Source organism: Rhagoletis pomonella, unplaced genomic scaffold (genome assembly GCF_013731165.1).
Source record: "Rhagoletis pomonella isolate Grant_MI unplaced genomic scaffold, Rhpom_1.0 Rhpom_scaffold_00002, whole genome shotgun sequence".
Lineage (NCBI taxonomy): Eukaryota > Metazoa > Arthropoda > Insecta > Diptera > Tephritidae > Rhagoletis > Rhagoletis pomonella.
In genome coordinates this window covers 33,376,466-33,399,560 of record NW_023458556.1, presented here as the reverse complement: position 1 = coordinate 33,399,560, position 23,095 = coordinate 33,376,466, and the positions used below count along the sequence as shown (strand labels likewise).

Below are 23,095 nucleotides of genomic sequence, written 5' to 3'. Positions count from 1 at the left end.
GACATACTATTCAATACGAACACAGATATGTACATAGTAGATATCGCTCATTTATTAACACCCGGTTTCACCAGCAATTTAAATGGAAATGATTTTTGAAATTGCTTTCGTGAAACTGACTGTTAAAGACTGTCACAACGAAAAAAGCTAAAAATTTTTCATGAGACGCGTTAAAAGTTTTCAACAAAATGTAGAATAAAAGAGAAGCATACGATATTTTACGCGTACACGACACAATGAAGCCACAAACCAATCGTTCGTTCATGATCTGAAGCATTATATAACGAGTATTTGCTCAAAAATTTCGGTTTTTGAGTTGTGACAGTTTTTTTTTTAGTAAATGAGCGATATTTACATTTAACGAAATGTTAAGTTCTACCTGTAATAATTTGTATTATAACCGTTATTAGAAACGCAGACCACATTGTCCAATAGAAGAATAATGAGAGAACATATATTAACCCTAAACCGGGTATTCCGTAAATATTCATTAGTAGCATTGCATCTGTAAAAATAATATTTCAAGTTACATATGTACATACATACATACATATCGATGGTCCTGTGCAATAACGACACAATTCAAAATTCTAAAAAAACAAAAACGTTACTACTGTTAAGTGGCACTTGTCTCTAATCTTTGTCTAATCCATTTCCATCCCTTACTAAGGTAAGCAGTAAGGATCGCAAAAGTAAGTACAAAAGGTTAAACATGGATTAGAGGCATGAGCCACTTAAAAGTAGTAAGTTTTTAATTTTTTGTGTTTTTTATATTTTGGATTGTGTCGTTATTGCACAGGACCATCGATAGGTACATATTTATTTTAAAAGTAGAAATACTACAATAAATATCGCTTGTTAGCTAAAAGGGCGTGACAAACTAAAAAAATTCGTTATGTTTGGCTACGTTTTACTTTAGATAATGCACCTTTTTATTGCATTAATAACACCGACCGACAATGCTTTTAGCGCCGAGGAAAAAAGCAACTGTAGAAAGTAGGATTAGGAGTAGGAGTAGTATATACATATATTACACAGAATTTAAGTCAGGGGATTATTTCATAAGTATTGATTTAAACGAATCCTATTTCTCATAACCTTTGTTAGTTCAGTACGCGGACGTGTAGATTTACCATGGTAAACCACACTAGAAGTTTCATATTACGGTACACAAAATTTTCCGCAAATTTCAGTGCCTGCCACATTCAAGAGATTTCGCCTTTCGGCAACCCGATTTTCAATCGAGCCGCATTCTGGGATTAAAAAAAAAACTTACTTGTCGGTAGTTCCAAGTAGAGATGGGCACGGTCCGGAATATTTGCTGTCAGCACGAACTCGTGCGTGCATGGGCGTTCAGTAAAATTTCATAAAAGCCGAAAAGGCACGACGAAGTCCGTTTCTAATACTACAAATTTAGATAAGCTTTTGTTTTTATACAAAAAAATAGTACACATTAAAACTCTTTTGATAATAGAAAAGCAAAAAACAGAAATATTTGGAAACCGATAGAAAAAATAAGATACTTAGTAGTTTTGTACCTAAAAGACCTTCCACTTTTTCTACTTCCCAGAAAATATTTTATAAAAATATGATGCAAAAAATTGACACAATTGAACACAAAATTAAAAATATATACATATGTATACATACCATGATTCAATAATACAAGGTTGTGTAATTTGTGACGCCTAAAATTTGACACTCCTTTATCTAGATTTGTATCTTGGAAGTAGGAGAACCCACTAAAAAACGAACAAATGTTATTTTTTCATGAAATATGTGGACTTTTTTGTAAAAAATTCTGTGGACAGCTTAGGCGGACTTGGAGGGTTATTTTTTCTAAGCGCGGCCGAAGGCCTACAACGCGGAAAGGTATTTTGCGCAAACTTCCTGTGTTTAGCGTAACCCGAGCTTACATTTTCTCTGTCAAAATACGGTGTCTTTCTAATGGGTGGGGTTTTACGATATTGTCAAAATATATGTACTAGAAATGAATACTCACTTCCCTGAAAGTCATCAGGCCCATGGGTCCAAAAATAAATTCCACTTTCAAGTTACTTGATAGACATGCAGTTAAATGGACAAAGACAATATGTATTAAATAACACATCGAAATGTGTCATTTCAGTGCCTGAATTATGTATATCAGAAACAATCGCATCCGATAATCAGATGACATAAGGACACTAAAAAAAATTGTAAAATATGCTCTTTAAAATTTTATTAATCCAAAAACGAGGATTTTGGCAACTGGTTATCGAATTTAATGTAAAATTCAAACTTTTTCAAGATAAGATATTAACTACACTGGATCACAAATTTTAATTTTGTTTTTGTGCTCCAGACGCCACTATCCAATTTATATCTATAATCGCTCGCTCGAAATCCAAAAATCGAGTTATTTTTTATGGATACGTTTTCGAGATATTTTTTGTTTTTTTTATAAAAAAATGGAAAAATTCAAACTTTAACAGGGAAAAAATTAAAAAAAAACAGCTTGTTTGCACATGAAAAAATTAAGCTACTAATGAGTAAAATCGATATATAAATAAGAAAGCAAGGAAACTGTGCAAGAATTTTTTGTATGAAATATGAGCATAAAAGAGTGTTCCTCATACGCCATGTACACCTGAGTAGGTAGTGTTTACATTGAAATTATTGAATTAGTTTCTCAGAAACAATCAGGGCTAACAAATTAAAGAGAAAATTCTGTAGAATTAAGGCCGCTTAAATTTTTTGGTGCATATGGACGATTAGGTATTGAAAATGTCCTTTTCACATTTTATCATTTAATGTCCTTGAAAATTTACAGTAATTTTTTTGGAAAAAATTATATGTTAAAGACTAATATGCACTCGACCACAACCTCGAATTTCATCGTTCTAATTTAACTCGCTTAAAAAAATAACACTAGTTAAAGGGACATTTCCTATACCCATTCGTTCAATTTTATTTTTTAATTATATAGAATTTTCTCTTGCATTTGGTGTCAATACTCTTTTTCTACATTGGAATGAATTTTTTAAATAATTTTTGGAATTAATGATATCTTTGAAAGTTTCAAATTGAAACTACAAAGTCCTTTTAAAAAATCCTGACGTCAGAGAGAAAAACTAAAAACGCATAAAACATATATAACACCAGAGCCATAACCATAACCGTAGATATCTATTTAATTTTGTTTTTTCGCCATAACCAAAAGCAGCTCTGAAGTATTTTGCTACGTTATTTGGCCTTTAACTCTAAATTTCTTCAATTCAAATTGTAAAATATCTGCTTTCCGTGTACGCATGGTATTCTGGGCTTTGATATAACATAGAACATCCAAGGTTTAATCAATTCAGCCCAATAACTCAGAACTGATAAATTTGCACATTCATGCTTCTGACATGAGGGTGACGATATGTATTTTTAGAAATTCTAAAAATGTCTTGGGATCTCCAATTTGACGGTTGTATTTTGATTTAATTTTTTTTAGAAGAATTGTTATGAAATCCCTTTAAGCAAACTAGCGACATGTATACATAACACGTACATAAGTACATAAAAACGTACACATTTTGTCTGAGAATGAATATCCTTCAATGGGCGCTAACGCTAATATAATTGTATAAACGATAGTATGCGAAAAGAACGTTGCGTAATCCCACAAAAAGTTAACACACCAATAGCGCGCCATACTGACACCGGCAATTTTTTGTAGCATCAACAAGTGATATTTGCGTTCCTCCACCAGCGGTACGATAAAGCATGAAATCGAGATGGGTATAGCAACACCCAATACCATCGGTAATAGCAAATGAGTCTTCTCTTGATCAAGCAAATGAATTTTAGCACGTAATGGAGTAGGTTTAGGATGATTCTGTATGATAGTTATGGATTTTTCATCGGTTATTGTCTTGCTAAACAAAAATATAAATATTTAAATTTAATTAAATAATATGATTTGTAAATGAAAATTCTACGAAATCAATTTAATGCAAGATATTGCAATCCAAAACAATTTGATTGCAGAAAATATTGCGTTTCTTTGATATGTATGTATTTATAACAATGTATGCACTTTTTAAAGTTTTCACAGTTTGGGTATCAAATAAAACTCCATTGGAAAGCTTTAATTTAAAAACAAAATTGTTATGTTATATTGGGCCGCATATAACCAACTTACGCAAGATAAATGTTATGCATTAAATTGAGAACTAATGGAGCTGAATGAAATATCCGTTGATTAAACCAACATATATATTTATCGCCATCGAAGTCTATTGCACCAAACTTGTCTGATATACTTTTCGATTCTTTTAAGTATTTCTCATAGTTTGCTTTCGAACAGTGAAGGGAATTTTCATCGAATTTCATCGAATTCTCGCCAAACTTTTTACTTTTCACAACGCTTCTTATTTGAATATGTTTGCAGTCTTTCATGTTTTCTAAATTTAGCTCTTTCGTAACACCCAAATCGATGGGATTATAACGCGTTGGTGGTATATGTAAACAATGTTGAGCCATTATTGCTATTAAAAGAATAAAAAGGAATGACACACCAATCGTGATAAGCGGAATGAAATTAGGTGCTTGATGTATGAGCTTTTTGTTCAACAAAGCATATATTTGTTGACGACCGCGGTTTTTGCGAGAAACAAATTTATGAATAAGTTGTCCTTAAAGTAAAGAAAATATAAATTACATTATGAATTGTCATTTCATTCTACCCCTCATTTTGTGTAATACGAACTGTCATTTAAAATGATTTGTTTGGTGTCTTTTGTGCCCAAGGTCATGTAAACTTCAGCCAGTTCACTGCCAAGGACTCGCAAATCAACTATTCCCAAATTAAGTTGTTCCTTTTCCAAGTGTATCAACATATTTTGAAATTTAGGCCGCATATTAATTGGCAGCTTATAGTAGACCAGTTCTCCAATTTCATTTTCAGGCATAATTCCAGGTATAAATTGTCCTATCAATTCGGTAATTGCTTCGGTAGATGTATTTGGCGACTTAACTATAATCTACGCGAGATGAAAACAGTACGTTAATTTTATAGATTTTCGTAGTTTATAAGTTTTATAGTATGCATATTAGACCGTATCACGATGTAAAGGCCGAAATTTGTTGGCAAGTAATTTTGAACACTCACCATGAGAGTTTATTAGGAGTGTGAATTTTTTTTCGGTACCCTGAAAAAAAAACCTCAAACACGATTTTTCCTGTAGCCTTTTTATTTGAAGGTATTAAAAAGCCTACAGTTTACCATACATATATGTATACAGAGCTATTATCATGCCCTATAAACTTGGAAAGTTATTTTGTCCGAAAACGGCTGTATGCAATAATATATGTCAGAAAAATAGTTTCCGTACTATATTATAACCCTTTGGCAAGAAAATTACTAATTTATTATACAACAGCTAACTATTAGTAACTATACATATGATGTACATATCATCGTCGTTTAAAGTACAAAACCGCGTAACTGACAAGTTTGCCAAAAATTGGATTCACACAAGCTCTTAGCTCAAGCCTTATCCATTCGTCCTGAAATATACTGGCCAGAAATGCGATTGCTTTATGAAAAAAGAGAACCATTTTGAAATATAAGTATTTTTTATCTCTAGAAAATAATTTATGCAACCTCACATACGCGGTTTTGCATTTTGTTTATACGCGGTTTTTCACTTTAAACCACGATATATTAAAACGTTAATATTTAATTAAAGTAAATCTTTTCGTGATTCAAGTTGGCTGTACCGTTCCCGGCTATTAAGATTGGCAAATACACTTAGTAGTATGCGGTACTAGGTTCAAGCATAAAAAGATTCATCAAGCTGTCTCCGTATAGAAAAACGAGACGCCAAATTGACCATGTTGTGATAGCCGAAAGGCATGCTTCCATCCCGAGGCCCAAACATCGACTCGGACATGCATTCGCTGCTTGACTCTCAAAGAGCACTCTTAAGTAAACCGACATAAGCGAGTAGTGGAACCACGCCGCCAAAGAAGTAGTCGCATTTCAGCGAGCTCGAAAGAACAGCTGGTACGATGAGGAGTGTCAGGAAGCTGCAGAGAAAAAAGATGCCGCCTACAGTGCCACGCTGCGGTCGGGCGCAAAGCGCGCTATGTGGGACCGCTATAGGTATCTGAAGGGGGAAGCGAGACGTATTTGCCGCAATAAGAAGAGAGAGACCGAAATACGTGAGTGCGCAGAGCTTGAAATGCTGGCCGACAGGAAGAATGCCCGAAAATTTTACCAGAGAATTAGGCGACTTACGGACGGTTTCAAGACAAGGGCGTACTCCTGTAAGAACAACAATGGCGACCTAGTTACCGATGTTCAGAACGTACTTAAATTATGGAGGTAATACTTTTGCACGCTACTGAATGGTAGCAGCACGGAAAGTTGTGGAGAAGAAGAACCCGAGCACCCAGTCGATGATGACGGAGTCGATGTTCCTCCGCCTGACTATGACGAGGTACGAATAGCAATAACGCGGCTGAAAAACAACAAAGCTGCTGGAGCTGACAGCCAGTCAGCTGAGCTATTCAAGTACGGTGGCGAGGAGTTGATAAGGTGCATGCATCAACTCTTATGCAGAATATGGTCAAATGAACGCATGCCCGACGACGGGATTTTAAGTGTGTTCTGCCCAATCCACAAGAAAGGCGACCCCGCCATTCGCGCCAACCACCACGGGATCAGCCTTCTAAGCATAGGTTACAGGGTCTTATCGAGCGTATTGTGTGAAAGACTGAAGCCCACCGTTAATTAACTGGAAAATCCACCATAGACCAAGTATTCACAATACGCGAAATCTTGGAAAAGACCCGCGAGGAAAGAATCGACACTCACCACACGACTTTAAAGCCGCTTTCGATAGTACTAAAAGGAGTTGCCTATATGCCGCTATATCTGAATTTGGCATCCCCTCCAAACTGATACGGCTGTGTAAAATGACGTTGAGCAATACCACCAGCTCTGTCAGAATTGGGAAAGACCTCTCCGAGCCGTTCGCCACCAAACGGGGCTTCAGACAGGGCGACTCTCTTTCATGTGACTTCTTCTGATGTTGGAGAAGATAATAAGAGCTGCAGAACCGAACCGCTCAGCAACAATTTACTACAAGAGCGTGCAATTGCTGGGTTATGCCGATATCATCGGTATCAAAAACCGCGAAGTCTGTTCTGCCTTTTCCAAGCTGGATAAGGAAGCAAAGCGAATAGGTCTGGTGGTAAACGAGGACAAGACGAAGTATCTTCTGTCATCAAACAAACAGTCTGCACATTCGCGCCTTGGCACCCACGTCAGTGTTGACAGTTATAATTTCGAGAAAGTAGAGAATTTCGTTTACTTGGGAACCAGCATTAACACCAACAATAATGTCAGCATGGAAATCCAACGCAGAATGAAGGCTCCGTTATGCATACTTGGCATGGCTTGAGAGCTGTCACATAAGAAATCTGTTAAATGAGCCTCGCGTGTAATCGGTTATCGAACGCACAGCACTACATACGTAGAAGTCTGTTGGTTTTTGATTTCTACGTAAAAATGGTATAGCAGTGCATGCAATGCCAAGTATGCATAACAGAGCCTTTACTCTTGCCAACAAGTGCTACTTTGGACTGAGTAGGCAATTCAGGAGTAAAGTCCTCTCTCGACGTACGAAAAGCACACTCTATAAGTCACTCATCATGCCCGTGCTGGTATATGGCGCAGAAGCATGGACAATGACAACATCCGATGAGACGGCTCTTGGAGTATTCGAGAAAAAGATGTTGCGTAAGATTTACGGGCCTTTACGCGTTAGCGACGGCGAGTACCGCAGACGATGGAACAATGAGCTGTATGAGCTTTACAACGACATGGATATAGTGCAGCGTATTAAAATACAGCGGCTCCGCTGGCTTGGTCATGTCGTTCCAATGGACACCGACGCTCCAGCTCTGAAAGTATTCAACGCGAAACCCGCGGCGCCAAATAAGAAGAAGAAGCTAATAGCAGTTTACCAAAACTACCGAAATGGGTGTGAATACCCCTATTTTTCAAGTATTCTGTTTTATGCTTTGATGTGTAAACGAAATTTCGAACAGCTGTACCTAAAACTTGCAAGTTTTTTTTATAATTTTGCGTTCGCGAACTTTTTTTATGTTTTTCAATTTGAGAGAAAATCGCTCGTTACTCTCCGGCAAGCTGCTGCTGGATATTTTTCACTGAAGATCTATTAGAACAGACTAAATATCTAAAAAACATGTTTGTATTTATGTATGTGTGTAAAAGTAATTTTTGTTTAAATCTTACCAAATCGCAGCCTACACCAAATTTGCTTTTGAGAAAAAATGGCGTACCATACGACTGTAAAGTGCCTTCGCCGAGCAAGGCTATTCGATCGCCAACAGCATCGGCTTCGGTTACATCGAAAGTAGTCATTACAATAGCGCGACCAGTCTTTTCTTTATGTAAAATGTGCCAGAACAAGCGTTGCTCTTTGCCTTTCATATGTAGTGTAGGTTCATCAAGTAGGATGATTTTCGTTCCACCAGCTAGTACACAGCCCAAACTAAGCAAACGTTTTTGACTGTATGTTAGTTTCTTCACCAAGGTATTTCGTTGTATTTTAGCTGTTTTGACGGACTCGAAAAATTCGTCCAATTCCATATTGATTATTTGATCATCCATTTCCATAGATTTTATACGCATATAGTAAATTAATGTCTCCTCGACAGTAAGTAAATCGAATAATGCATTATTTGGCATGCAGACGTCAATCTGATGGCGATACTTATCCCAATGTTCATACAAATCTTCATTGAGTATTTGAACATGGCCCAGCGGTGGTCGGTTCCATCCTGCCAGTATTTCGATAATCGTTGTTTTACCAGAGCAATGTGGTCCCAGTATGACTGTGATCTCATTGGCATAAATAAGCATAGTGATATTTTTAAGCTGCCTTCTTCTCGAACTAAATTGTGTATGGACATTTTTTAGGCGAATCACTTCGACAGAGCTTATGTTTCCAAATTCAAAGTTTTCCCAAACTCTTGCTTTATCAAATACGAAAAATTCTAGTTTTTTGCCTCTTAACTTCCGGGCTGGTTTATTCATTGTGGTAAGACAGTGGCCAGACCAACATAAACTAAAGGGTAGAGTCTTTATATATAGACCTGGATTAAAATACTCAGCTAACGATATTAGTATCCAATACAAAAGGCAGCATCCAACAGTAGTGATAATAGGATATAAAGTATCATCTCCTTCGTGAAATTCTCGCATTGCATATGCAAAGCCATTATTGAAAAATGCCATGAAACAAATGGCCAATGTCGCAGTCATACTTTTGTAATGTTCCACTAAAAGCGAGAATAGGGAAAACATAATTAGCCAGATTGCGGCACCAAATAATACAGCATGCCGAGCCTTATTCGAAACTGATACCAAAAATACGACAGAAATCAACAGCGAGATGTTGTATATTATTAGGAAGATAATTAGCCGGAGTGGAGAACCAATGAATTTTCCCTCGAGGGGAATCTATTAATTGAAAAATAAATATTTATCATATTAGTATTCATAGGGAGCTACAATACGTATGTATGTATGTATGTATGTAAGTAAATGCGTTATACTATAGTTATGTATGTATTAGGGATATTGCGAATGCGGATGCTTGGTATTTTTGAGCAATTCTATATAGGAATTGGATAGTGGCATCCATAGAACATTTTTGCTGTAAACCAGTTAATTAATCGGATATTTTTCTTAAGCTGTCGGAAAATGTGTAATAATTTTGAAGAATTCGTGGCACTACTTTCGACATTTTCGAAAGGAATTCATTACAAGCAATTTTATAAAAAAATATGCATTTATTCCTTGCGCATTTCGTTGCGAACATTCAAAAAAATTTAGGTGACCGTTAAAATCGAAAATATTTATATATGTAGATTAGACTGCATCACCAAAAAAAATGCGGTTTTTCCGCCGGTATTACAAAATGTATTATATTTTAAGACGTCCACCAAAATATTTCGGAAAAATATTAAGATTTAAGTGAGCTGGACCGATTTGAAAATACCTCCAAAAATGTAGTTTTTTATGAATAAAAATAGTTTCTTAAAGAACTTTGTGAAAAAGGTCCCCTCAGATGGCAAAACAGATTAAGCTTAAAAAATCTGCATAAAAATATTTAAAAATCTTTTAAACGGAATCGTGAGAATGAGATTTTTGATGATGTTTTTTTACTTTTTTCAAAGATTGATTTAGGAAAAACTTGAATAACTGGGCCAAAACTATTCTGATTCAGACTTATGGGATCTCAGTTGAAAGGTATTTCCACACTGTTTTTATTTCTGTCCAAAAAAAAAGTCATTCGTGTCCCAATATTTTTTTTTTCAAATACCAACACATATTAATTCAACTTTGAATGACGTTCCTTCATCCTACCTTTCTCTTTCATCCTTTGAATGAGTTTATTAGCAAATAAATAAAAAGGTAGAGAAAATACCTTTCTAATGACACCTCCTAAGTCTAAATCGGAAGAGTTTAGGTTCAGTTATTCAAGTTTTTGTTATACCAATCTTTAAAAAAAGTTAAAAAGCAGCATCAAAAATCTCATCATTACGATTCCGTTCAACGTTTTTTTTTAATTTTTTTAAAATGTTTTTCTGCAAATTTTTTAAGCTTAAGCCGTTTTGTCATTTGAGGGGATTTTTTCAAAAAAAATCTTTAAGAAACTATTTTTATTCATAAAAAACTCCATTTTTGGAGGTATTTTCAAATCGGTTCAGCTCACTTAAATCTTAATATTTTTCCGAAATATTTTGGTGGACGTCTTAAAATATAATAGATTTTATAATTCCAATGGAAAAATAGTAGCGATTTTTTTTTTGTATGGGGAGTGATGCAGTCTAATGTAGATAGATAAGAAAACAAAATGTTATAGTTCATGTATAGTGTCAGAACTTTAGGATAATTTTTTTTCCTAAGTGTGACAAAGGAAAGCACTTACTAAGACCAAAATCACTATGATTACATCCAAGAGCAACAAATGAATGAAAGACACAATCGCATTGCCCATCCAATATTTGGCATAGTCAAAGCCATATCTCCAGTGATGAGCTAATATATTCTCTTCTCGCTCGCGTCCATATGTCTTGAATATATATAATTTAGTCATTAAAATAAATACATACATACATATAAATATATTTCCTTACCCAAAGCAGATTTAAAAAAGGCAAAAAGAAAGTAAAGCTGTATAGAAGCATTAACAAATTTGATTCGGCTGTTGTGGAACACATTTTCGATTTGGTATTTTGTTGAAACGCTCGCATTGAAACCCGTAAAGTACTTATATCTTTTGTGTGCTGCTTTTCTAACCATTGAAGGAAAATGTGGTGTTGTAATTGAAGGAAACCTTCCCGCATATACAAATCATGCTCTGTAATATTTCCCTTTTCGCTTGCGGTCTTATCAAGTACACCGCTACAGCGTGTTGCCCACAATTTCTGACCTTCATGGTTTGGTTCTAATGTACGAAACTCACTCGGGAAATGTAGGCTAACATTAAGGCAATCTTTCGTTGTAAAAGTAAATGCAACAGCTGCCAACGATATATTGCCATCTAATCTGTTCATCATAGTATTTTCATTCTTGAATGGCTTTCCTTCCGATAATGATAGGCTTTGTATAACACCCTTGATGATATCGTCAGACACCGTATCTTCTGGGGTATACATAAGATTTGATGGAACTGATTTTCCAGATGCAGCCAATAAATGCCTTTATGAATGTATAAAGCATTTTTAATTATAAAGTAACGAATTTCGCAAATGCTTTTTTATCACAAACTTGTGAAAATAGTCCGGTCAAATTAGTCATAAAACAAGTGGTCAAATAACAAAAATTCCGACAGAGCTAAATTTTGGTGGAGAAATAAAGTGTCAAAAGTCCCCATCGATCCCATGTGTGCCAAAAAAAGTTATTCGGGGTCAAAGGTCACATAAATAGCCTTTTCGCATTTTATAGCCAAATGGTATGGTTTATCATAAAAATATGTGAGACGAAAGTGTAGATCATATAATTATTTATAAAACTGTTGTGACATTTTGCTTCCTAAGAATTAATAATAATAATAATAGATTGGCGCTTACACATATGTTAGTGTTTGGCCGAGCTTCTCCTCCAACTTGTGGCGTGCGCCTTGATATTGTCACACAAAGCGGAGGGACCTACAGTTTTACGCCGACTCCGAACGGCGATTGTATTTTTATGAGAAGCTGTTTTTCATGGCAGAAATACACTCGGAGGTTTGCCATTGCCTGCCGAGGGACGACCGCTGTTGAGAAAAACCTTTTTCTACATTTTTTGCAATGTTGCTTTGACCAGGGCTTGAACCCAGGTGCTGGTGAGTGAAAGCGCTTACTGCTTACCACTACACCACAGCGGCAATTACCAGCAAGAATTACCATTTCTGAAATATAGCGATTAAAAAATTTATGTTCTCCGTAATATACACAATTTCCCTGTACTTGTGGGGTAGTGTATTTGGCGTGATTTTTTTTAACATGTTTTGCCCGGTAGGCCTACCCCACGACTTACTAGGTTCATTCCTTATCTTTTTGGACTAAAATCTAAAAAGTGTCAAAATGCCAGAGCGTAAGCAAAATGCACTCGCTAAAAGAGAATAACAGGAAAAAGTAAAGGAACGCAAAAAAACAAATTTTTAGTCCAAAAAATGGCAACAACAAAACTAACGTCAAATAAGAATAGAAATGTATGTACAAAACACATTCACAGAAGCACAAGAGAGAAAGTGAGCGCATTTTGCTTACGCTCTGGCATTTTGACACTTTTCAGATTTTAGTCCAAAAAGATAAGGAATGAACCTACTATATCAATTATGTTTTGCCTCCTTCCAATTTCAATTAACTTTTTTTACTTTTTAGATTATTCTCACTTTTTTGTATTCTTTAATTTCTGTTAATTTTAATTCAGTTGAGTTTAACACTTTTCAAGATTTTGCCAGCAAAAATTCTTCTGACTAAATCTGACTACTTCGGACTGAAGAGAGTCACTCTCACTGAGTGTTGCTCTCTCCTTTTTGCTGTCATTTTCGAGTTAAGGAACGCTTTTTGGACAAAATCTGACTACTTCGGACTTTTTCTGACTATTTCTGGGAGATAAGGAACGCAACTATTGTAGTCCTGTCTAACTAAATAATATTGCATTAAATAAAAATAGTACCATGGTAAGTGATGAAAGCGAAGTGAATTAAAAGTAATTAAAGAAAATAATTGATAATTACACTAATTATTAATTGATAATTATACTAGTTTACAAGAAATCCCACCTGTTGCACTACACCATCACTCCTTATGTTAAATTTTCCGCTGAATCTGAATATGTAGTCAAAATATCATAAACTATAATAGTTTTTGGGATATAGCCAAATTTCGGTTTTTAGAAATGTGAAAAAGTGCACTCACTTAATTGCATATTTTTTATATAGCTCGCGAATCTTAAATATCTTTTCACAGTATTGAAGCTATCTTCTACGTAAACGATATTTTTCAACCAGATTAGTAATTTAGGAGATAATCATTGATTCATGGCCAATTATGCATAATTATAAAAAAAAAAGAATTAAAAAAAAAAGTTACTTTCGGTAAACATATCAACATGAAAGAACCTGTTAACCATGATAAAAGCATTACAAGGTAAATTCATTCTCTCAATTCGTCGGCGGCCATGATTTCTTTTCTGACGTTTGTAAGCATTTTAAAATCATATAAAATTGAAAATAAAAAAATAAATTGTTCACAATTGTTGTTGTTTGAGATTGATAATGAGAATGTGTGTGTGAGTTTGAGTTTTGAATTTTTAAATTATATTGATGGCAAACGTTAGACTGCCTCTTTATGGTTTTACCATGTTATGTTTTTATTAGCTTATGATTGGCATCTTATGGAGTACACACCTTTTACTACAACTTTGAATCGCTATATCCCAGAAATGGTAATCCTTAGGAAGAAAAATATTATAACAGTTTTTATTAATTATATCATCTACACTTTCGTCTCACATATTTTTATGAGAAACCGTACCGTTTGGTTGAAAAATGCGAAAAAGCTATTTATGTGACCTTTGACCCCGAATCACTTTTTCAAAACACATGGGATCGATGGGGACTTTTGACACTTTATTTCCTATAGTGTACCAAAGGTCTCCACGAAAATTTAGCTCTGTCGGTGTTTTGGTTATTTGAAATGTCTATTTTGATCGGTCTAAAATGTGAAAATTATCTTGAAAAGGGTGTGCTTTTTAACCGACTTCAAAAAAAGATTATCAATTCGTTGGAACATTTATGTAATTTTTTTAATGTACATATGTTTTGTTTTTTAAAAAATTACCTGCTTTGGTTTGAAAAAGTATGTTAACTAATTTAGTTGCAACTTCAAAATTCAACGAAACTTAAAACATATGTATGTATGTATGTATGTACATATGTATATGAAATAATTAACCTACTCACTTAAAATTTTCAATATTATCCAAATTTAGTTCATCTTGAATAACAAGTTTTCTCAGTTCATCATCGGTCAGATCTTGAGGTACGGTAGGAGTTGGAGGAAATAACACGACAATTAAGAAACATATAATCACAATGAATATTTCTGCTATGGTTTTCTTTATGGACCGCAATTCAAATTTAAGATTTTTACGAATAATAGTTTCGATTGAGGCAGGCATTGCAGTCGTCTATTCCGAGCTGAAAATTGTGGCATATCCGTAATCTTTATTTAGAAAAGTCGAGCTTAATTTCTTTCGTTTTGGTCGTTAATTACTTAATGAAGTTCTAATTTAAAATTTAAATTTAAAGCATTAAATGATTGCCACACAACAAAATGACTGTTAAACAAATTGGAATCCTAAGATTTATTAAGTTCTTTAACTATTTCGTTAAGACAAAAAATATTATGAAGATAGGGTCTCTGTATTACCGTTGTGCTATTGAAGTCGAAATTGAAAGATTGCTCGTTTCTAAGCGAATGAAATAAACTTATAGGTTTTTCTCTCCTAGAACAAATCGCCATCATCTCAAAATAAAATTTCGATTCGGTCACTGATGCTGTGATTCTCAGATCCAGACTGTGTTTGACCCGGTAAGAAAGTGAATTATTGTGACATGCAATAAATACATATGTACATATCGGAAGATGGAATACTATCGTGTAGCAAAAGTGTAGCAAAAAAGTGTATGGGGTTTAAAGAACTAGGTAGTGACACTTTTTCCGCCTTAACCCTTTATTCAGAGATGTAGGGCTTTTTATATTAACTTAACGATCACTAATGGATAATGGTTCATCATTGTGCTGCTACTTTATTCATGTAACGAAACTGTTTTATAAAAATTGTTAACACAGTCAATGTAAACAATTCAAATTTTGGACCGAAAGTGGGTTAAACTGACCGGAAGTCCATTTTTTTAATTACACATGTACGTCTTTATTAAAGATTCTGATTTTGCGGACAAAAGTACGCAACTTTTATTTGAAACTTTTTTCTTGGAAGTATCTTTTTCAACCTCTAAATGATCTTAGAACTTTAACTCGTCCTGGACTCCTGTTGAAGTGTTGAAAAAGGCTTTTCTGAGAAAAAAGATGCAAACAAAAGTTGCGTAGTTTTGTCCACAGAATCTGGCCAGTTTAAACCGGAAAAAGTTTCCGACAAAACGTATGTATATTAATGCGAAGAATCCGAATCTGTCGGTAATACCACCAAAAGATAGAGGATCCCCGATTTAAGAGGGGTAGGTGGTAAAATTTTTGCAGTTGTCAATAAAAAACATTCCCCACAATTTTAGAGGGAGGGACGGGTGGTCTAGGACACCCTGTATAATTTCAAGCATATTTTTCAAATTTTTTAATTAATACTTCCAAAGTAGTTCCTTAATCAACCCGAGAGGACATGTCAAACACTAAAACACTTTGTTTTGTTTATTTAATATTTTTTAAAGGAGGAAAAGAATTTGTTATAGAAGATCAATTTAGGTCGGTGTTATGCAGAAATTTTGTTTGGCAACTGCGTGCAATTGTTGTTGCAGCAAACTCGGAGAGAGCGAGTTTGGCGACTCTCACAGCAAACTAATTTTGTTTGGTCAAACTGCAGCAAATTCAGTGTTGTCATATACAAAAATTTTAGACAATTGTTGCTATACACAAAAATTGCCGTGATTCCGAAAGGCAGATAACTGAATTTATGCTGTAGGAGCTTCAAAGATTAGGGCACAGTCATAAAAAATATATTAATTCTCATTTCGTGTTGGCAATAGCCATGAAAACCATAATGAACGTGCAACCCTGTGCCAAACTCGACATAACCACCTCCGAGCAAACTAAGCAGCCGCCATTTAATTTGGCAAACAAAAGTTTGTCTGCATAATACCGACCTTAATAATTTAATGTTCATCATACGCCCTGTCATACCAATTAAAAACTGTTCTACAACTGCAAATCGCCAGGAGATACAAAAATTATTCGACTAGAAAACATATCATTTTGCACCCTTACAAAGCCACTGTCCTTGGGATAAAGAAAAGGATAAAGGCAAGGTAAAAATAAAAACAAAAACAAAGATGCGTAAAGGTAAATGCAAAAATTAAGATCGGTGTAAATTTAAACACTTTTTTATATAAGATGATGAAAGGGAATGTGAAGATGAAGAAAATGATAAACATAAAAGTAAAAACAAATATAAATATAAAAAAAAAAGATGAGGATGAGGATACCGATAAAAGTAAAGACGAAGATAGAGGAAGAAAGATTAAAATAAGGGAACATAATTATAGAGAAAGGGATATATCGATATAATAATCGAGATTTTTTATCCGTTTTGTTAACGATATTTTTATCTATTTTGTTATCGATATTTTTTATCGATATTTTTATAGATATAATTTACCGAAATCGATATTTTTATCGTACTTGTTATCGATATTGCTGTCGTTATTTTTATCGACATTTTTATAGATTTTCTTAATGATATTTTATCGATTTTATTATCGATTTTTTTCGGTTTTCGATTTTGTTATCGATTCCTCTATTGATATTTTTAACGAACTTGTTATCGATATTTTGATGGATGTTACTAGTTCACATTATAATAAAAGCGAGTTTTTAGTTTTTTAAACTATAATTTTATTTTCTTCTTTCTAGTCTCGATAAGGGGCAACAAAGATTCTTTTTTTCTCGTTTATATAAAGCAGTGGATAAAAGTATACGTATATGCGAAAGGCAAATTTATCGGTTTAAATAAACACCACTAATATTTCATCAACAAATATAAATATGCAACAATTTTTATTGTAATATTTTTTCTACAACTTTTTATAAAAATATGGTTTATTCCACAACAAAAGACATAAAAATATAATTTCTAAACTTTGTGCAAAACTCTCGAAAGTTCAGCAAATTTTCATGTAAATTTTCAACCTTTTAATCAGAATTTTTAGAATTTTTGTGAGTATGCAGATTTGTAGCCCAATTAATTCTTCTCTAAGTAGCTACGCATTACCGTTGATTTTTGGCAATTTTTTTCACGCAGTCTCTTCCATACAAAAAAAAATTCCAAAATACTTTGTGGAAAAAATGCAAAACACCTTCAACAAAAAAAATTCTCAAAAATCAATGCAATTTTTGACTAACTCTTTGGCTCTTCATTTTATCTACTATTAGGTCCGGACCGGATCCGGTTATTAGGGAACAAGCGAAAAGTTTGCTCACAAAAATGGAACGTAGTCCAGAAGTATTTCGTGCCCAGAATTTGAGAAACAGCTGGTTCACGTTGTGTTTGTTTTTGTCACTTAAATGCAAATATGTATTTGGTAATTGAATTATGGTTTCACAAATTTGATTTTAAGTATATAAATATTGAAAATACTTTGACAGGCCATTCACTATTCCTTAAAAGCACCAAGTAAATGCAGGCGACATTTAAACACAAAATAGCTGATATGCACTTTGACACTTTATCCATTTTTACCCGGAGATATAGTCCAGGCTGTTTCGGGCAGGAAGAAGAAGACAGTTACGATTCAAACAAGAATGATAGAATACATAGAATATTTCTCTCAATCGTGCGATTCAATACGTTCCAATTTTCGCTCTCTATTACACATTTTGTCGAGTACGAATTGATTTCTGGGCTGTTTTGGGAACCCGGGGGATACCGCGTTGCGTACGAGAAAGAACCTATTATTAGATTATTTAGCTCTTTCTTCGACCGATTTAGCTTCAAAGGAAATTTGTTTAGCAACGCTGAACACCACCTTGGATAAATTCGCCCTGGGTCAGAACATTCGAATTTCGAATTCGAACAATCCCGAAACAGCTGTTTGATTTGTCACACTGCGCCTTGTTTTTGAGCAGGCTGAAATTGTTTCTACTTAGCAAAAAATTGGACAAAGATTTACGCAACAAATATAAACAAGAGTGTGGAGTTTTTATATTCAATAAGCACCGTTTTAAGCAAATGGCCACAGCAAACAAATTGGGCAAAAGCCTGCAAAAAATTTTCGTGGGAAATATACCGTGGACGGTAACTAAGAATGAATAACAATCGGTCTGAATTTTTATAGCTAAAAATCTTATACATGAATCTAGGTGGGCCATCAGGAGTTGCGTGCTTATTTCAAGGAATTTGGACGCGTCGTCTCCGCTAACGTAATATTCGATAAAAATACCGGCTGTTCACGTGGGTACGGTTTCGTTTTATTCGATGACATTACGCCAATAGAGAAGATTGAAAGTGAACAAAAACACGTGCTCGAGGGCAATTATCTAAACATTCGGAAGTCATAGACATTTATCTCGACTCTTGATATAAATTTTAAGACATTAAACATACAAAAATTCATAAGTAAATAATCTTAACCCGACGAAAGAAGACTAAAATATTATTTGACTATGTCAACATCAGATTTTTCGGACAGTGACATGGATATTGATCCCATTGATGAAGTGTTTTCCGAAGCAGCTGAACATTTGCAAAAGATTCATCACTCTATCGACTCTACCGATCTTTTAGAAATTTATGGTTTATATAAGCAGGCAACTTGTGGGCGCTGCAATACTCAGAAACCTAGTGTATTTAATATGCAAAGTCGCAGCAAATGGTGTGCATGGAATGATTTGGGAGAAATGCCTAGCGAAGAAGCAAAGCGTTTATATATTGAAAAGGTTCAAAAATTAGACGCGACTTGGCAGCCAAAGCAAAAACTTGGCGATAAACAGAAATCTTCACCTGGCTGGGTAGTACATTCTATTCCTCAGCGGCTGGAGGAAGCAGATCAAAAAGAACATGAAAAAAATGCTTTCGATTATATTAAAGAAGGCAATCTTATACAACTTCAAAAAGCACTCTCTTCTGAAATTATGGAAATACTTGACGAAAACGGAATGGGACTGATACATTGGGCAGCTGACCGTAATGCAGTAGATATATTAAAACATCTTATTGAAAACGGACTAGATGTTAATTTTCGTGATTCAGAGCAGCAGACGGCCTTACATTATGCAGCTAGTTGTGGTCATATCGAATGTATTCGAATTTTACTCGATGCTAATGCTGATCCTTCTATCAAAGATGCTGACGGACAATCGTGCCTTGATGTGGCCGATAATTCAGATATCTGTGAATTGCTAAAATCTTGATTAAAATTCAAGTTTTTGCTTACCTACAATTTTCACAAATAAAGCTAAAACTAGTTTTCTTTTGTACAAAACTTAAATGTCGGGATTAATTATATCAAATAAAATTTCTTAAATTATAGAAGTTTCAATTGAAAAATGTCTTAAAACTGAACGCAATATCAGAGGTGTTTTTGTTGAAATTACAAAATATCGTAGAATTTGCAAATGAAGTACTTTTTGAACCATACACAACGGTTTTCGAGTACATCCCAGCAATCTTTTGGAGCCATAAATAAGTATTTAAAGAGTCCTATCTCGGAGCCTTTACGCTCATAATGAGCTCATTTAAGAGTCCAAAACGAAGATTGACTTTGTTCTTTGACTCTTATTGAGCTTACTTTAGAGCTATGTTTGCAAGAGCATTCATTTCAAATTCTGTACCCACATACATACCTCTGCGCATATATACATATCGTCGTTTAAATTGCAAACCCGCGTATCAACAAAATGCAAAACCGCGTATCAGCAAAATGCAAAACCACGTATGTGAAGCCGTAGAAATTATTTTCTAGAATGTAAAAACACTCATATTTCAAAATCGCTTTTCTTGGCTAATATATTTCAGGACGAATGGATAAGAATTGGGCCAAGAGCTTGTGTAAGCAAATCCAATTTTTGGCAGCCAATGTCAGTTACGCGGTTTTGCAGAATGACGATACGCGGTTTTGTACTTTAAAAGAAAAATACGTAGATTTATTTTATTATTTTAATTTTATTTTCAATTGATTTTTCATACATATAAGAAAGCTGAATATACATATTTTACTTCCACAATTTTTTAATCGACATATTCTTCTCAGAGTCTTTTTGCATTACCTTAGCAACGGCCATTTCAAAATCTTCTTGGGTTACATGAACGCGTCGTTCACGCAAAGCATACATGCCCGCTTCTGTACAGACACCCTTCACCTCGGCTCCCGATGCTCCAGGCATTAATTCAGCTATTTTTCGCAAATTGATGCCCCTAGTCAAGTTCATTTTTCGAGAATGAATTTTTAAAATATCCAAGCGAGCTTCTTCGTTTGGTGGTGGAAATTCAATTTTACGGTCGATGCGTCCAGGCCTAAGAAGTGCAGGATCCAGAATATCAATACGATTTGTAGCCATAATGACTTTAATATTTTTCGTTGCTTCAAAACCGTCCAATTGATTTAGTAACTCTAACATAGTACGTTGAACTTCAGAGTCACCTCCTGAACCTGATTCGATACGCGACGAACCAATAGAGTCAATTTCGTCCATAAAAATAATAGATGGAGCATGCTCCCGCGCCATGACGAATAGTTCACGCACCATACGAGAGCCCTCACCGATGAATTTTTGAACCAATTCCGAGCCAGACACTCGAATAAATGTACATTCTGTATGATGGGCCACCGCCCGAGCTAGTAGAGTCTTTCCCGTGCCAGGGGGTCCATATAAAAGCACACCTTTGGGTTGAGCTATACCTAATGCATCAAACAACTCGGGATGCTTGACTGGTAATTCGATAACTTCTTTTATTTCCTTAATTTGTTTGTCTAAACCGCCAACCATTTCATAAGTGGAGTCAGGGACTTTCTCAACCATCATAAGCGATACCAGTGGATCAACTTTGTTGGGCAAAATTTTATGCAACGTATAGCTCTCATTTCGTAGAGCTACACGACAATTGGGGGTTACGTCGTTGATATCTATATTCTTGTCAATATCCACAACAAATTTACCCTCTGGATGTACCTTTACCAATACTTTCTTTTTGTCCATTGGTTTAACGACTTCGCCTACATAACTGCCCTGCTCTTGCAACAACTGAAGTTCCTCGCGAAGCATACGAACTAGACGAAAGAAATAATAGTAATGAAATAGTTGCAGATTTTATTGGCATATACCTTTTGCATTAAGTTCATTCCGCTGTGCTTGCAGACGGCGCAAATTTTGACCTTTTTCTGCAACAATCAACTGCAGTTCCTCTATCTTCTGAATGTAATACGAACGGAAACCCTCTCCCTTCAGAGCTGCGTCGATTTCCATCTACAAAAATAATTATTATAATGAATGCTTTAACTCGTTAAAATTATCTTACCCTATTAGTGACGGTCATCTTATTATTTGTATTCTACGTTCCGCAATTTATAATTAAATATTATTGCAGTAAAAAATGACGGTGCAAAAGTTTCGTTTGTTAAAAATGACACAAAGAATTTTCGAAATACATTCGATGTCGAATTTACCTAGAGTTGCATTCAAGAACGAGCAACACGAGTTCGCCCAAGACGAATTTATACAAGGTGGTGTTGATGGCGAATTTAGATTTTCGCCGAGGTACGTCTTTAATGTCAAAATCAAGGTGTATTAGTCCCCTTTCAGACCCGTCAAGTCTTGAAAGCAATTTTTTTCGCATTCTCTTTTGTGTTTTCTATTTGCTTCCACACGCGTCAACTTTAATTGAATTCGGGAAAATTTTAGTTTGGCATCCCCCGCGTACAAAAAAAAGGTGGCTATGGGGGGTAGGGGGAGTTCTCCTGATTGCAAATATATATACTTTTAGCCGCAGGAGGCTTATAGTTTTTAAGTTATTTGTTGTTAAAGTTTGTAAATTGAGCTAACCTCTCGGCGCTATTTCACACAATAAACACTATATTTATGTAGACACTTCGGCAAAATAGTTACATTAAAACCCCGCACAATGAAATGTAAACATATTTTTTTACATTTATGATGTATTTTTAGTAAATTAAGTAAGTTTTAATAATTATCACGCACTTATATATGTATACGCACATTGTGAATACAGAACCGTTGATTCAACCATGGTTTCACACTGACATTAGAAGAGTGCAGCCACATCTAAGAAAATAACAATAAAAGAGAATAGTTTTTATCGTACCCATTTTCCTGCTCAGCGTTGAATTAGTAGTAAAGGAGGGTATGGGGTTAAATACCCCCAATATATAAAAAAAACTGACAAGCGCCGCAGGCGAAAATTTTTAATAAAAAATCGCGCGATATTTTATTAAAAATTTTCATTATTTATCGAAGTATTGATTTTTATGGAAAAAGCGCCGCAGCCGAAAATTTGTAATAAAAAATCGCGCGATTTTTTATTGAAAATTTTCATTATTTATCAAGTATTGATTTTTATGAAAAAAGCGCCGCAGGCGAAAATTTGTAATAAAAAATCGCGCAGTTATTTACACCGCGCTTAATACTCGTTAGCAGTGGAGAACAAGGCGGCGAATTCATGTATGGCTACTGTACACGATTGAGAGAATACAAAGGTTGCGCCGATCTCGAACCGCTATTCCTCTCTTAACGAATTTGACAGAATCGTTGTTTGCATGACGTCACACTGGTGCAACTTGTTTACGTTTTT

At 34.8% G+C, this 23,095-nt stretch overlaps 4 protein-coding genes across 4 annotated transcripts in view; 2 read left to right on the top strand and 2 right to left on the bottom strand.

The window, feature by feature from the left end:
• The window catches only part of LOC118733473, an 85,583-nt gene that overhangs the window by 61,608 nt on the left and 880 nt on the right, over nucleotides 1-23,095 (bottom strand). The window contains exons 2-8 of the mRNA XM_036462871.1: nucleotides 11,206-11,770; nucleotides 10,998-11,141; nucleotides 8,294-9,523; nucleotides 4,736-5,009; nucleotides 4,169-4,661; nucleotides 3,556-3,902; nucleotides 380-505 (exon numbers count right to left, since the gene is read on the bottom strand). Coding sequence (XP_036318764.1) covers nucleotides 380-505; nucleotides 3,556-3,902; nucleotides 4,169-4,661; nucleotides 4,736-5,009; nucleotides 8,294-9,523; nucleotides 10,998-11,141; nucleotides 11,206-11,727 — 3,136 coding nt within the window. The 5' untranslated portion in view covers nucleotides 11,728-11,770. The remainder of the gene's footprint in view (nucleotides 1-379; nucleotides 506-3,555; nucleotides 3,903-4,168; nucleotides 4,662-4,735; nucleotides 5,010-8,293; nucleotides 9,524-10,997; nucleotides 11,142-11,205; nucleotides 11,771-23,095) is intronic.
• Nucleotides 18,406-18,973, top strand: LOC118733495 (heterogeneous nuclear ribonucleoprotein A/B). The gene is made up of 2 exons (XM_036462901.1): nucleotides 18,406-18,586; nucleotides 18,652-18,973. The coding sequence occupies exons 1-2, from the start codon at nucleotides 18,521-18,523 to the stop codon at nucleotides 18,847-18,849; spliced, it is 264 nt and encodes an 87-aa protein (XP_036318794.1). The 5' UTR covers nucleotides 18,406-18,520; the 3' UTR covers nucleotides 18,850-18,973.
• Nucleotides 18,928-19,830, top strand: LOC118733490 (acyl-CoA-binding domain-containing protein 6). Its single transcript, XM_036462896.1, has one exon. It carries the CDS (start codon nucleotides 18,955-18,957, stop codon nucleotides 19,699-19,701), a length of 747 nt encoding a protein of 248 aa, XP_036318789.1. The 5' UTR covers nucleotides 18,928-18,954; the 3' UTR covers nucleotides 19,702-19,830.
• LOC118733482 (26S proteasome regulatory subunit 8) lies at nucleotides 20,433-21,939 on the bottom strand. The gene is made up of 3 exons (XM_036462886.1): nucleotides 21,806-21,939; nucleotides 21,612-21,753; nucleotides 20,433-21,557 (listed from the first exon to the last, which is right to left on the bottom strand). Exons 1-3 carry the CDS (start codon nucleotides 21,821-21,823, stop codon nucleotides 20,503-20,505), a joined length of 1,215 nt encoding a protein of 404 aa, XP_036318779.1. The 5' UTR covers nucleotides 21,824-21,939; the 3' UTR covers nucleotides 20,433-20,502.

What these genes read in the sequence shown, in the direction of transcription:
- LOC118733495 (XM_036462901.1), top strand. Translation starts at nt 18,521, where the DNA reads ATGGCCACAGCAAACAAATTGGGCAAAAGCCTGCAAAAAATTTTCGTG. An exon ending in TGGGAAATATACCGTGGACG is followed by an intron (nt 18,587 to 18,651) that starts GTAACTAAGAAT and finishes ACATGAATCTAG; the next exon opens with GTGGGCCATCAGGAGTTGCG.
- LOC118733490 (XM_036462896.1), top strand. Translation starts at nt 18,955, where the DNA reads ATGTCAACATCAGATTTTTCGGACAGTGACATGGATATTGATCCCATT.
- LOC118733482 (XM_036462886.1), bottom strand. An exon ending in GAATGAACTTAATGCAAAAG is followed by an intron (nt 21,558 to 21,611) that starts GTATATGCCAAT and finishes TCTTTCGTCTAG; the next exon opens with TTCGTATGCTTCGCGAGGAA.